We start from the raw sequence: 11,725 nt of genomic DNA on the forward strand, positions 1-11,725 counted from the left end.
TGAATGCAGTTTGAAGACCGCGGAAAATACCGAACCGTTTATTTCCACTCGAGCTTTCGCAGTCGCGCGGCAGTCGAAGACTCCACGTGACTCATTATCTGCTTTCCTCCCCTTTATCCCCTCTCGCTCACACGTTCTCGATAGCAGCCCTCCTCACCCTTCCTAAGTCTCATCCTCTCTTCTCTATCCATCTTTTTGCGAGAGACTTAATACGCATACGCGAGCCGGCTGCGCATCGCGTCGCATAAGCTCTGTTCTGAACAGTCGCGTTTTCGCGGAACGGGGGTCGATCGAAAGCACCTAAAACGAAACGGCCGAGGAGGCCCGAAATCAGCGGGGGGTTGGTCGCGAGATCGTCGTTGCGTGGTACATCGCCCGCCATTGTCGGTGATTGTCGGTGGGGGAGCCACCTGGTCGCGGATTTTACGAGGGGAAGAGAGGAAGAGATGGGTGAGAGGGGGATGGGTAACAAGGGTGATCGCGTGCCGCGGGAGGGGTGCTAAGGAAATCACGTATTGACGCGTCTGCGTGGTCACGCCGGCGCGTTGCTGCCGTAGAGGGTGCGCCGTGGAGGGACGAGGGGGTGAGAGGTGACAGAGTGGTGGAAGGATAGGTACTGAAGACCCTCTCTCGCGGGGGTCGGGCCAGCCTCGATCGCTCAATATTCAACCCTTCGCCGGACGAGAGCGCCCGACAGCAGCGGCTCCTCCAGACAGGGGCACGAATCGACCGTTCCTTCCTTTGCGCCCTCGCCCGCGGAGCTGTTCGATCGCGGCCAACGTTCCGCCGGAGGAAGGAAGTCCTCGAGCCCTCGAGAGGGATCAGCACGCTCTTCGGGTGGCAGCGCGTTCTTCTCTCACACCTTCTGCTGTCGCCCGGAGTTCCACCCTTTCTTCTCGCACTCGATTTTTCTCACCCCGTCGGGAGTCGCTGTAAGAGCGAGATGGAGAGCAAAAAAGTCGAGCAGTATTACTCTCCGCCGCCAAAGCTTGGGAAATGGGAGGGCTTCCGCGTCTTCCTCTGGAACTCCGAAACGGGACAATTCCTTGGCCGCACTGGCGCTAGTTGGGGTGAGTTTTTTTAACGGCAATATAATATTCTTTTTAGAGATTCTAATATCAGCTTCTCTCCTCTTGAGTCCTTGCGTTTTCGACCCGCCCCTCTATGCGCAAGATTATTTTTTGGGAGATAAATGCTGACTCCAATTATCAAATTTTGATTAATAAAGAGAATCGAGATGTCCTAATGTTATCTTAAAGTCACGTAGTACTTAGTCTTGTAAAATTTGATACTAAAAATGTAGATATAAGTAGGGTAGTACGTTATTTGTGGAAATAGGTTGTACAGGATTAATCCTTTGCATTTTGTTACGTCACTCTAATGTCTTTAACGATTCGATCGTAAAGAATATCTTTAGACGTGAAAAGTAATCTAAAGCCCAGTTCCACAATTCACGGTTTACTCTTAACCGAAATTCAACTTATTTCTCATTTCAATTCTAGAATTGGAATCTAGAATTGCTTCGGTTAAGAGAGTTAACTGTGAGTTGTGGAACTCAGTCTAAGTAGCGGTTCGACCAATCCGTGTGTGAGTGTAGATTAGATAGTATATTGCTTATTAACGTTGAAAAACGTTATCATTCAAACTGTTTCCATATTTATATTATACATCATATTTCGTTCATATCGCTTTGCATGACAAATGACAAGTTAAGTGAGAAAATCACATGCATTCTGATCCAATTATGGAACGTGTCCTCCAAGGAAATTACAAAAATTATTTCAACTTTTTGTGCACTAAATTTTTAGAATTTTTCTAGAATGTATATATTAAACGTGTTTTTACAAAATACGTTTGAAATAATTTATTTACAATGATTAAATTTCTTCTAATAGTCGAAATTAATACTATTACGGAATTTTCCATTTTTGTTTTCTTCGATCCGATCCAATTACACAATTTCATTACATTTCGTTTGACCTATAACCAAGATTTTTTTATTGTTCTGCATCTCAATAAAGTTGTTATTATTATTATTATTATTATTAATGATCGAATGTGCAAAATTGGAGGGAGATTAGTTCTAAATAACACGCATGTCTAAAAGATGTTTAAAAAATATTTTTTTAGGATGTCTTTTTATGAAATGTTCAAAAATTTTTTATACGACACTTTTTTGGAATGGAACATGTACAGTTATTTACGTTATCTGTAATATTTATCGATCAAAATATATGACATAGTCAATATAAATGTAACAAGGCTGTGTTCCAAAATTCACTGCCAGCGCTAAAAATCTATAATTTACATTACACATACTATAGATTTTCAAGCATTGGCACTACGTACTTTTTGGAATGCAGCCATAGTTTATTAGATTAGAATATTTACCGTCAGTTAAACTGGTATTCCGATATTTTACATTATTCAGCGTCACATATAAGGTGAAATTATTAAAAAATGTGTATTAATAAAAATAAAAAGAATATGAGACGAGAGCTGGAATTACATGCTAAATCTGTGCATCAATGTTGATTTATATAACTTTGCCAATGATAGAATTTGATCTCTATTATATTGAATGTTATCAAAGTTATGTAAACAAGTTATGTAAAATCAAAAGTTAAAAAATTATTCGATATCAGAAATTTGAAAAATATGTATTTTCACTAGAGCTAAATCACTTGTTAAATCAATAGCATTAAATATATCTTTAATGTATCTTCTTACTGTTTTATCTTTCATATTTTATCTTTATATAAAAAATTAGTGAAACAACTTTTGTTAACTAATATTAGGTATGAAAGATATGAAAATTTCAAAAGATGCGGATAGTTGAAGGTTATATATGACGAAGTCTCATTACGTAATAATAGAGGATAGTAGTTGTGTGTGTCACTATGACATTTCTTAGATCGGAAAATTTTGTCGCGATTTTTCTTTACTGTTATAGCAATTTATTTTTATATGCACAAACAATAATATGTAAATCAATTAAAAATTTTTAATTTATATATTATATAATATGCCGATTATTTATTGCAATTATAATAATATTGTAATTTTTACTTGATCTAAATTATTTACTGACGTCCATATTAGTGTAAATTTCTATTTATCTTTAAATATTAAATCTGTTTTATAATAATGTTAAAATATTTATTAAAAAAGTTGAGACTAAGTAATTAAATACATTCAGTAACATTTAACAAATTATATTTATTAAATTAAGTAAATTCAATAAATTAATAAAATATTTTATTTGAGTATTTTCAAACAACATTGATATTTACTAGAAAGAGAGAGAGAGAGAGAGAGAGAGAGAGAGAGAGAAGAAAAGTGAATATTATTTTTACTTAGTACAGTAATTATGATCGATAAAGTTGATATAAAACTTTTATTCTTTGTAAGTTGTTTGAGAATTTTACGTGTGATATTATCTATGATTTTATCTATTAAGGATTTTATCTATTTTATCTGAAAATCTACAGTTTACGTTACGTATAATATTATACATTTTCAGCACTGGCAGGGAATTTTAGAACACAGCCTTAATATTATTACCTCAGTTTACGTATATGAATTTACATGCTTAGAATTGTTGTAACATACTTTGTACTACATGCTTGTTAGTTTGTAAAAACGTGACTTAAAATGTATAACTTGAAATGGTATTAGTCATAACACGCGTTGTGCTATTATACAAAACAACTATTCATAGGAGCAAAAATTTATCTATTGGTGAACGTGTTACGTAAGATAGTTTCCTTCATGGAAAGTGTTATATGCAGCATAAGGTTTCGCATGCTCTTTATTACTTACTAACTGTAAAGTATATGTTAAAACTAAAAAGTGAAACAAAAATGAGGAATGCATTTTGCAAATAATAAAAAAAACTGATGTTAATTTTTAAATTTACATAAATTTATTTAAATTGAATACTAATTTAGAAATTATGTAGCACTTGATATCAAAATTTAAAAATTTTTCGAGGGAATTAAGTTTGAAGAAATAATAGTATGCACTGATTAAACTTTTTAATAGATATAAATAAATAAAATTGGATTTGTATTGACAATTTTCTTAATAGAGATGATTACGTAACAAAACTAAAATTAACTAAAGAAACCAACACGAAGCGAAGACAGAATAATCGAATAAGATTTAAAAATTTCTTGATATTTTCTTTTTAATTAACTTAGTAGTCAAATACGTTTATATTGAAACTATCTTTAGGCTATTATACTAATACATTAATCGGTCCGACGATGATTCCAATGCAGACTGAAATATTTCCGTTCGTTTATGTATACACAAGGTAAACCGAAAATATCTTGTGATAAATATAAAGTTTCCAACAGAGTACTATAGTTTATTTAACGTAGCTATTTCTCCTTAGTTAAATGTACTGTTACGCACATCCTGTTTCGATAAGCTGATATTTTTTACTTCTTACTATTAAAGAAAAGTTTGTATGCACAAATAATAAGCTTAATAATTTCTTATTTCTAATCTATTTTATTTCTTTAATTTTTTTAAAAACGTTTTTAAAATAAAATTGTTTTTTACCACTAACAAATATTTTGTTTCATTTTTTTATTTTTTAACAATACTTTGTTTTAAAATGAAAAATTAAATTTTTTACTTTAATACAAATATTTAAATAAATTACTATAAATTCTACGTGCGTTTATAAATAATTTAATAATATTATTAATTTAATGATTTATATTTGAAATATATTTTTGTTTAATGGGATAAATAGAATGTTTTCTATAATTTTAATGTCATTTTTATTTTATATTTTTTTAACCATTAATAATTACAATTTATTATTTTTTTATATGTTACTAGAGGTTTAAGATTTACTAAAGATTTATGTATAATAATAAAAGCTCTCCTCCTCGTAAAGAGGGAACACTATAGAAAGAGTTTACTATTATCTGCTGTTATCTGCTGCTTTAGTTTGAAGTTTTTTTATGCAACGAAATCAAAGTTTGCGGTTTCCTTCATCCGTACATTGGAGAGGTGCGACCTCGCTGGAGACTTCCGTTGTTCTATTTTTACATTCTACCGCTTGAGATATAATAGGAACAGGAGAAAATATACGAGTGAAGGTATCAGAAGCTTTCAATAGGGTGGTTCTTTTAAATAACTGACGGGTATTTTATTAACGCGATCGAAAATATATGTCGCGATTTTAAATTTTCTTTTTTAAATGTTTTGATATTTTACTTATTATAATAAGATACGTATTCTTTTTATAATTTTTTTCATATAATTTTAGTTCATTTATGTTTATTATACTTCTTATCGTTCTTTCCTCTTCTCTCCATTTATCTCTTTTTTATCGCTTTCTCTATACCTTTTCGCTCTTCTGTTGAGGTCGATCGACTTCCGCCAAAATCAATACAAGCCGTCTCCGTTACCATCTCACAGAAATGGTATGGTCTGATTTCTATACTGGATAGTGTTAGCGTCTGCGCACTACTAACGCAGCCGATTTTTCTAGCCGAATGTCCTACATTTCAGTTCGATTCTGCAAATTTTTTGACAAGTGACAAAAAGTTTTTTGCAAATTAACGAGATTTGTAGTATCCCACGGCATATTACAAATTAGCTGACATAATTAGTAATTATGCATTACCTGTTATTATCACGTTATAATATTAATAGCACACTGTCGGTACGCATCGTTGTATTCCATATCGTGTCGATCGATATCTCGAGAAAAGCCATGGAAATGTTACGTTACCGTAGCGACTTGGCGAACATGCAGCCATTGACATTAAAAGCTATTGATATACATGATAATAGAGAGTTGATTATTATTTTTTTTTGTATTAGCTTACGGTCTTGATGTTTGAAATTAGAAAATTAAAAGATTAGAATAATTACTTCCTTATCTTTTGGAAGACTTGACAGAGATATTTAATTTACCTTATCAACTATAATATAATTTTTACATATTGAGTTTTCTTTTCCTATTCAAGAAAATATTATATGTTATAACTAGTAAAAATTATATATTATTATATTATGTATATAATATTAAATTTTTTATATTATATATATAATATTATATATTTATGTATATTCCGAAAATAGTTATATTAGGAAGAATAACTCATTAAACTTCTTATGAGAAATAAAGTGTATTTTACTTTGAGAATCATTAGTTATTATATTTTCCCTCTCAAAATTCGTTTATTAAATAATCACTTTCAGATATAAATGAGAAAAATCGAATGTCATGAACGTCCGCGAGCATGTATTTGTAATTAATTTGTTAACTTTTGTAATTACCCATTTAATTACAGTGTGAATATATTAAGGTTCAATGCAATTATGATCCGGCGCAAGCTTTATTCGATTAAGCGAACTATATACGTGCATCATATTATCGTTCAGAAACAAATAACTAATAATGATAGAATTAAACGAAAAATTCTCGTTTAAAAATGAAATTTTTTTTCTCTAATGAGAGATAATTCATTAATCTCTCTGTAATTTATATTCTTTTAGAATAAAATAAAACATAATTAATTACATTTTAGAAATAATTTTATTTATTAAAATCTGAAAAGAGGGAAGATCTGGCAATATCATTTATTTAATGAATTAGAGAATTATAATGAAATAGTCACAAAGTTAAACATGACATTTAAAACCATTTTTTATAAAAAAAGTTTTAAAAATTTATATATTATAAATAAATATATTAAAAATTTAATGTAGAAAAATTTAATTTTTTATCTCTACAAAATAAATTTATAATAATTATAAAATTGCAATTGATATCTTCAATTTAGAGAATGCATCCATCTCTTGGAAGATATATCGCTTTGCGTGCGTAAGAATATGTTCGTCAATGATTTGTGTAACAAACGCATGGTATCGCTTACCTAATACCAATTCAGGTCAATTAGACGCCAGATCATAATTGTCTCGGAGCTCCAGCCTTCAACTAACAAACGATAGCAACAATAGAAGTTACGCTCATAAAATAATATATTTTACATATTAGATTCAATATTTTAGTTCTAAATTAGATAATATATATTCTACATATAATATTTTGATTTTTCATTAATTATATTAATCAAATATTAACTAAATTATCAGTTCTTAAATTAATATTATTAATATTATTAATAATCGCATTTTTAATGAATATTTTAAAATGTAAAGCAAAAATGTTATTCCAAAAGATACTATATATACAAAATATACCAATCGATATTTTCATTATCTTATAAAATTTACAATTTTATTTGCATTGTTTTGAATCCAAAAGATATCATATACAAAATATATACGAATTGGTATATTTTTATTACGTTATAAAATTCAAAATTTTATTTACATTCTTTGAAGAAGTATTGGCATAAAATAAAATGTTTTGGCACAAATAACAATATTTAACACGTTAATATAAAAATTTTATTGAATATCATCTTATATAATAGATTGCGTGTTTCAAAAGAACTAAGTTTGATTTGCAGTTACGTAATATAGCAGCTTTCGAATAGTTTCGATCGATTTGATAGAATTAGCTTTGATATACTTTTTTCATATGTTGCACAATAACAAAAACCTCGTTAAAGGAAGCATCCAGTTGTTTAATGTAACATTTAAATTTTTTATTGAATTCAAAGCGTAAAAGTTATTTGCTCAAATATTTATAATATTTATATATAAATAAAAGTAAAAATGTTTCTTGAGAAGAACGTATCTTGTGCAAAATTAGTTCATAGCAGTCGATAATATATCTTACAAGTAGCCAATCAAATAAAATGATGGAAAAATCTATTAATATACAGAAATATATTAAGTAAAATAAAAAGTAAATTAGGTTTATGGAATTTAAAATATAAAGAGTAAAAAAGAGAAACGTGTACATTATAAATATAAATTTGATACCTTTATAAGCGAAAATGTGTTTTATAGTATGAGAATAAAATGTAATAAAGTAAGATTAATTTTATTTTAGATTAATGAATATTAATATGTTAATATTAATATGTTAATAGATATATATAATTGATAAATAGATAAAAAATTGAATCTCGAAAAAGACATTTAAATTATTTTTAAACTAAAAGAAAATATTTGTTTTATTTCCCTATTACGCTTTAAAGAAAATATATGATTTTTAGCATTATAAATCTATAAATTTAATGGCATTGAGATTTATATAAGCAAATATATTTTCAGCTAAAATTTTGCTGTTCTACGTAATTTTCTATGCCGTCCTGTCCGGCTTCTTTGGTGCGATGCTCGCTGTGTTCTATCAGACGTTGGATCCGAACGCGCCAAAGTGGCAGCTAGATAATTCGCTGATTGGCAGCAATCCGGGTCTCGGTTTTAGGCCTATGCCTCCTGAAAGCAACGTCGAAAGTACTTTGATTTGGTACAAGGCTAGCGATGAGGGTAATTATCTTCACTGGACCAGAGAATTGGACAGATTCTTGGAAGGTAAGAAAGACACACTTCATCGAAGTGTACGCGTGCATAGTCTTAACATATAGTATTACGAAACTGATCATATGTGTATGTATACAACAATTATTTACGACTAATTAATATGAAGAAGGCAATCGACGAAAACGACCTTCTTCAAACGATCTTTCAATCAACTTTCATCATAGTATATGTGAACAAATATTTGTGATCGTATTACACGAATTTTCCAAAGAAATTCATATAGTAATAGTACACACATACATACTTCGATCAATTTCATGAATTATCATAAAAGCAAAAAATGAAATTAAGTTAATTGCTCTAGAAGAGCATTTATTATTTTGAAGAAATGTTGTTTAATTAATATATCACTTAATCAGTTATTGAATCGAACATTTATTAACTAACCAATATGAAATTAATATACGATTTTTAAAATATAATTTCTATACAATACAGAATATCAAAGGTCACCGGGTACGAACTACGAGAGAGTAAATTGCGATTACGGTAGGCCAGCACCACCAGGCAAAGTCTGCGATGTAGACATGGCGAGTTGGGGACAATGCACAAAGCTCAACAAATATGGTTTTAGTAGATCTGCACCTTGCATTTTTTTGAAACTGAATAAGGTTTGTGTATTCTTTTTATGTAGCTCTCTAATCTTTCATAGAACTCTTTAAATTGAAAGTGTATTCGGTTAATTTTTTCCTTTCTTAGCAAAAATGTCAGTATGCAATATTACAATACGTTGATTATCCATGCGTCGTATAAAAATCGTTATATAATGAAGTAACAGTCGATATCATTGGCAGTAACATTCCTCCATAATAGAATAAAATTCTCCAGTTTGAAAGCTGGATGAGAGTGAATGACTGGAATTCCCACAATGATGTAACTGACGATTATATTGGTCAATTATTACAATAACAAAGTCAATAGTTATAATAAATTAGTTATAATAATATTATCGGTGTAAACAATGATAAAGTGTAATAAAGTTGAATAAACGATAATATAATTTAACAAAATTGTCAAATGTGTCACTGGTTAAAAAGAAAACGACGAAGACCAGTGTGAGATAGAACAGTATTGATATTCTTGAAAAGAAGTTCCTCCTCATTTTTATACGACACATGGATAAACAACGTAATATTGCATATATACTGAAATTTTTGCTGAAGAAGGCTAAAAGATTAACCAAAACATGTACAAATAATGACATAATAGAATTATTTTATAGAAACAAAAACTGCACACCGTTTACAACGCCAATTCCTAATTACCTGTTTATTTGATTTTTTCTTTTTAAATCTTGAAATTGAAACTTTATTTATACAAGATCAAGAAGAAAAATCGAATATTAAATTAATAGATTTTAATTTTTTAAAATCTTTTTCTCTTCTCTAATATACCAACAACAAAAAAATTAAGAATATTTTAAGATTTTATTGACTTATTGAATTAAAAATTTTCTTGTTAGTTTATTACGTTTTAGCATTTTCTAAGCTTACTGACTAAAAAATTCAATTTTTATAAAATATTAACTTTGCCGTTTTTCAAAGATACATTTAATATTTCGAAAGCAATTAAAATGACTGGATACATTAATTATACAAAAATGTCGATTTAATAAAATCATATCTTAAATTTATTTTAGATTTTTGGATGGGAACCGAAATTTTATAACAATACCAAAGATTTGCCGGCTTTGATGCCAGCAGATCTTAAGGAGCATATCAGACAAGAAGAAAAAGCCAATAGACTGGATACTGTTTGGGTGTCTTGTGCTGGTGAAAACCCTGCCGATGTGGAGAATATGGGTGCAATTCAGTACATACCACGTCGAGGTTTTCCTGGCTACTTCTTCCCATTTAAGAACACCCAAGGATATTTGAGCCCTCTTGTAGCTGTGTTCTTCGAAAAGCCCAAGTGTACGTATACGCTTAATTTTATTTTTAATATTAACGTAATATGTTCGAAATAGAAAGCAACTTATATATTAGTATGATAGCTTTTTTATCTTTCAACATTTAAAGCTTAATTTACATGTCTAAAAACCGATTGAATCTTGGTTATTAAAGTTTATAAGTTGAAAGTCAATGGCTGCGTTCAGTAGAAAAGGGAAAACTCATTAATGAGCACTCAGTGATTCTTTAATACAATTTGTCTTTAGTTCTTTGCTGGATCTAAATATAGGAGTCAATATTAAAAAATCACTGAGCGCTCATTAATCAGTTATCTCTGCTGAACGCAGCCTTTAAGACCAATGTATAGGAATGAAATAATTAATATCTATTGATTTTATTACAGACGGTGTACTCATTAATATCGAATGTAAGGCATGGGCGCACAACATCATCCACGACAGATTTGAAAGACGTGGCTCGGTGCACTTCGAATTGATGGTGGACTAAGCCCTGTCAATCGCCAGATCATCATCGCTAACCGCGTCCAAGTAGGAAGCCGCAAGAGAATAGAACAGAAAGAAGACATTTCTTTTTTAACCTGCCTCGTTGGCCGACCGCGATCACACCCTGTACCATCCGGTTTTCTCTCTGCCCGACGATACCGCTCCGGATTAGCCTTACTTCTTCTCACTATCATCATTTCATCAGCTCATCGTCTTCGTCGTACTTACAACGATTGTAACAGCGTTATCCATCTATCATGTCAATTGCCAAGAGAAGGATACAAAAGGGAAAAAAGGAAAAAGAGAAGACGAGAGAAATAAATAAAGAGAAAGGAAAAAGAGAAACTGAACAAAAGAGAATAGCAACATAAAGAGAAAATGAACTCAACGAAGCAATCAACTACAATCGAGATGCACAAAACCAAACGGGAAAGAAGAAAGGTGAAATGAACAATCCCGCACAAAAGCCGGGCGGTATCTTCTCTTATTTCTGCCAGGGTTGTGTCACGGGGAGTGATCTCGACCATCGATGGCTAGTCGATCGTTCGCAAAACTTAATTCGCGCGCGCGAGAGAGAAAGAGAGAGAGAAAGAGAAGTTTTCCCTTAGTTAAGAGCCCACCGACTGTTCCAATTAGATATCTTGAGCTTTGCGTCACACACATTTCTTTTCACAAGGATAAGCTCAGCCGATTGTCATGGCACTGCGGATGATCGATGATCTTAGTTCAGCCATGTAGATGTATTACATTAGTGTGTTTTGCCCATCGCGTTATGATACATCTTGGCATGTCAGTTGAAATTTTTGGGCATTGGTAAGAGAAGTGGTACTTGGCGAATTTTAATAA

General features: G+C 30.9%; 1 protein-coding gene across 1 annotated transcript; it reads left to right on the forward strand.

Annotated features, from left to right (window-relative positions):
* Nucleotides 1-224: 224 nt before the first annotated feature.
* Nucleotides 225-11,300, forward strand: LOC108750178 (sodium/potassium-transporting ATPase subunit beta-2-like). Its single transcript, XM_018489469.1, has 5 exons — nucleotides 225-1,070; nucleotides 8,218-8,478; nucleotides 8,926-9,098; nucleotides 10,127-10,400; nucleotides 10,780-11,300. The coding sequence occupies exons 1-5, from the start codon at nucleotides 944-946 to the stop codon at nucleotides 10,881-10,883; spliced, it is 939 nt and encodes a 312-aa protein (XP_018344971.1). The 5' UTR covers nucleotides 225-943; the 3' UTR covers nucleotides 10,884-11,300.
* The last annotated feature ends 425 nt before the right edge of the window (nucleotides 11,301-11,725 follow it).

Source organism: Trachymyrmex septentrionalis, unplaced genomic scaffold (assembly GCF_001594115.1).
Source record: "Trachymyrmex septentrionalis isolate Tsep2-gDNA-1 unplaced genomic scaffold, Tsep1.0 scaffold330, whole genome shotgun sequence".
Classification (NCBI taxonomy): Eukaryota; Metazoa; Arthropoda; class Insecta; order Hymenoptera; family Formicidae; genus Trachymyrmex; species Trachymyrmex septentrionalis.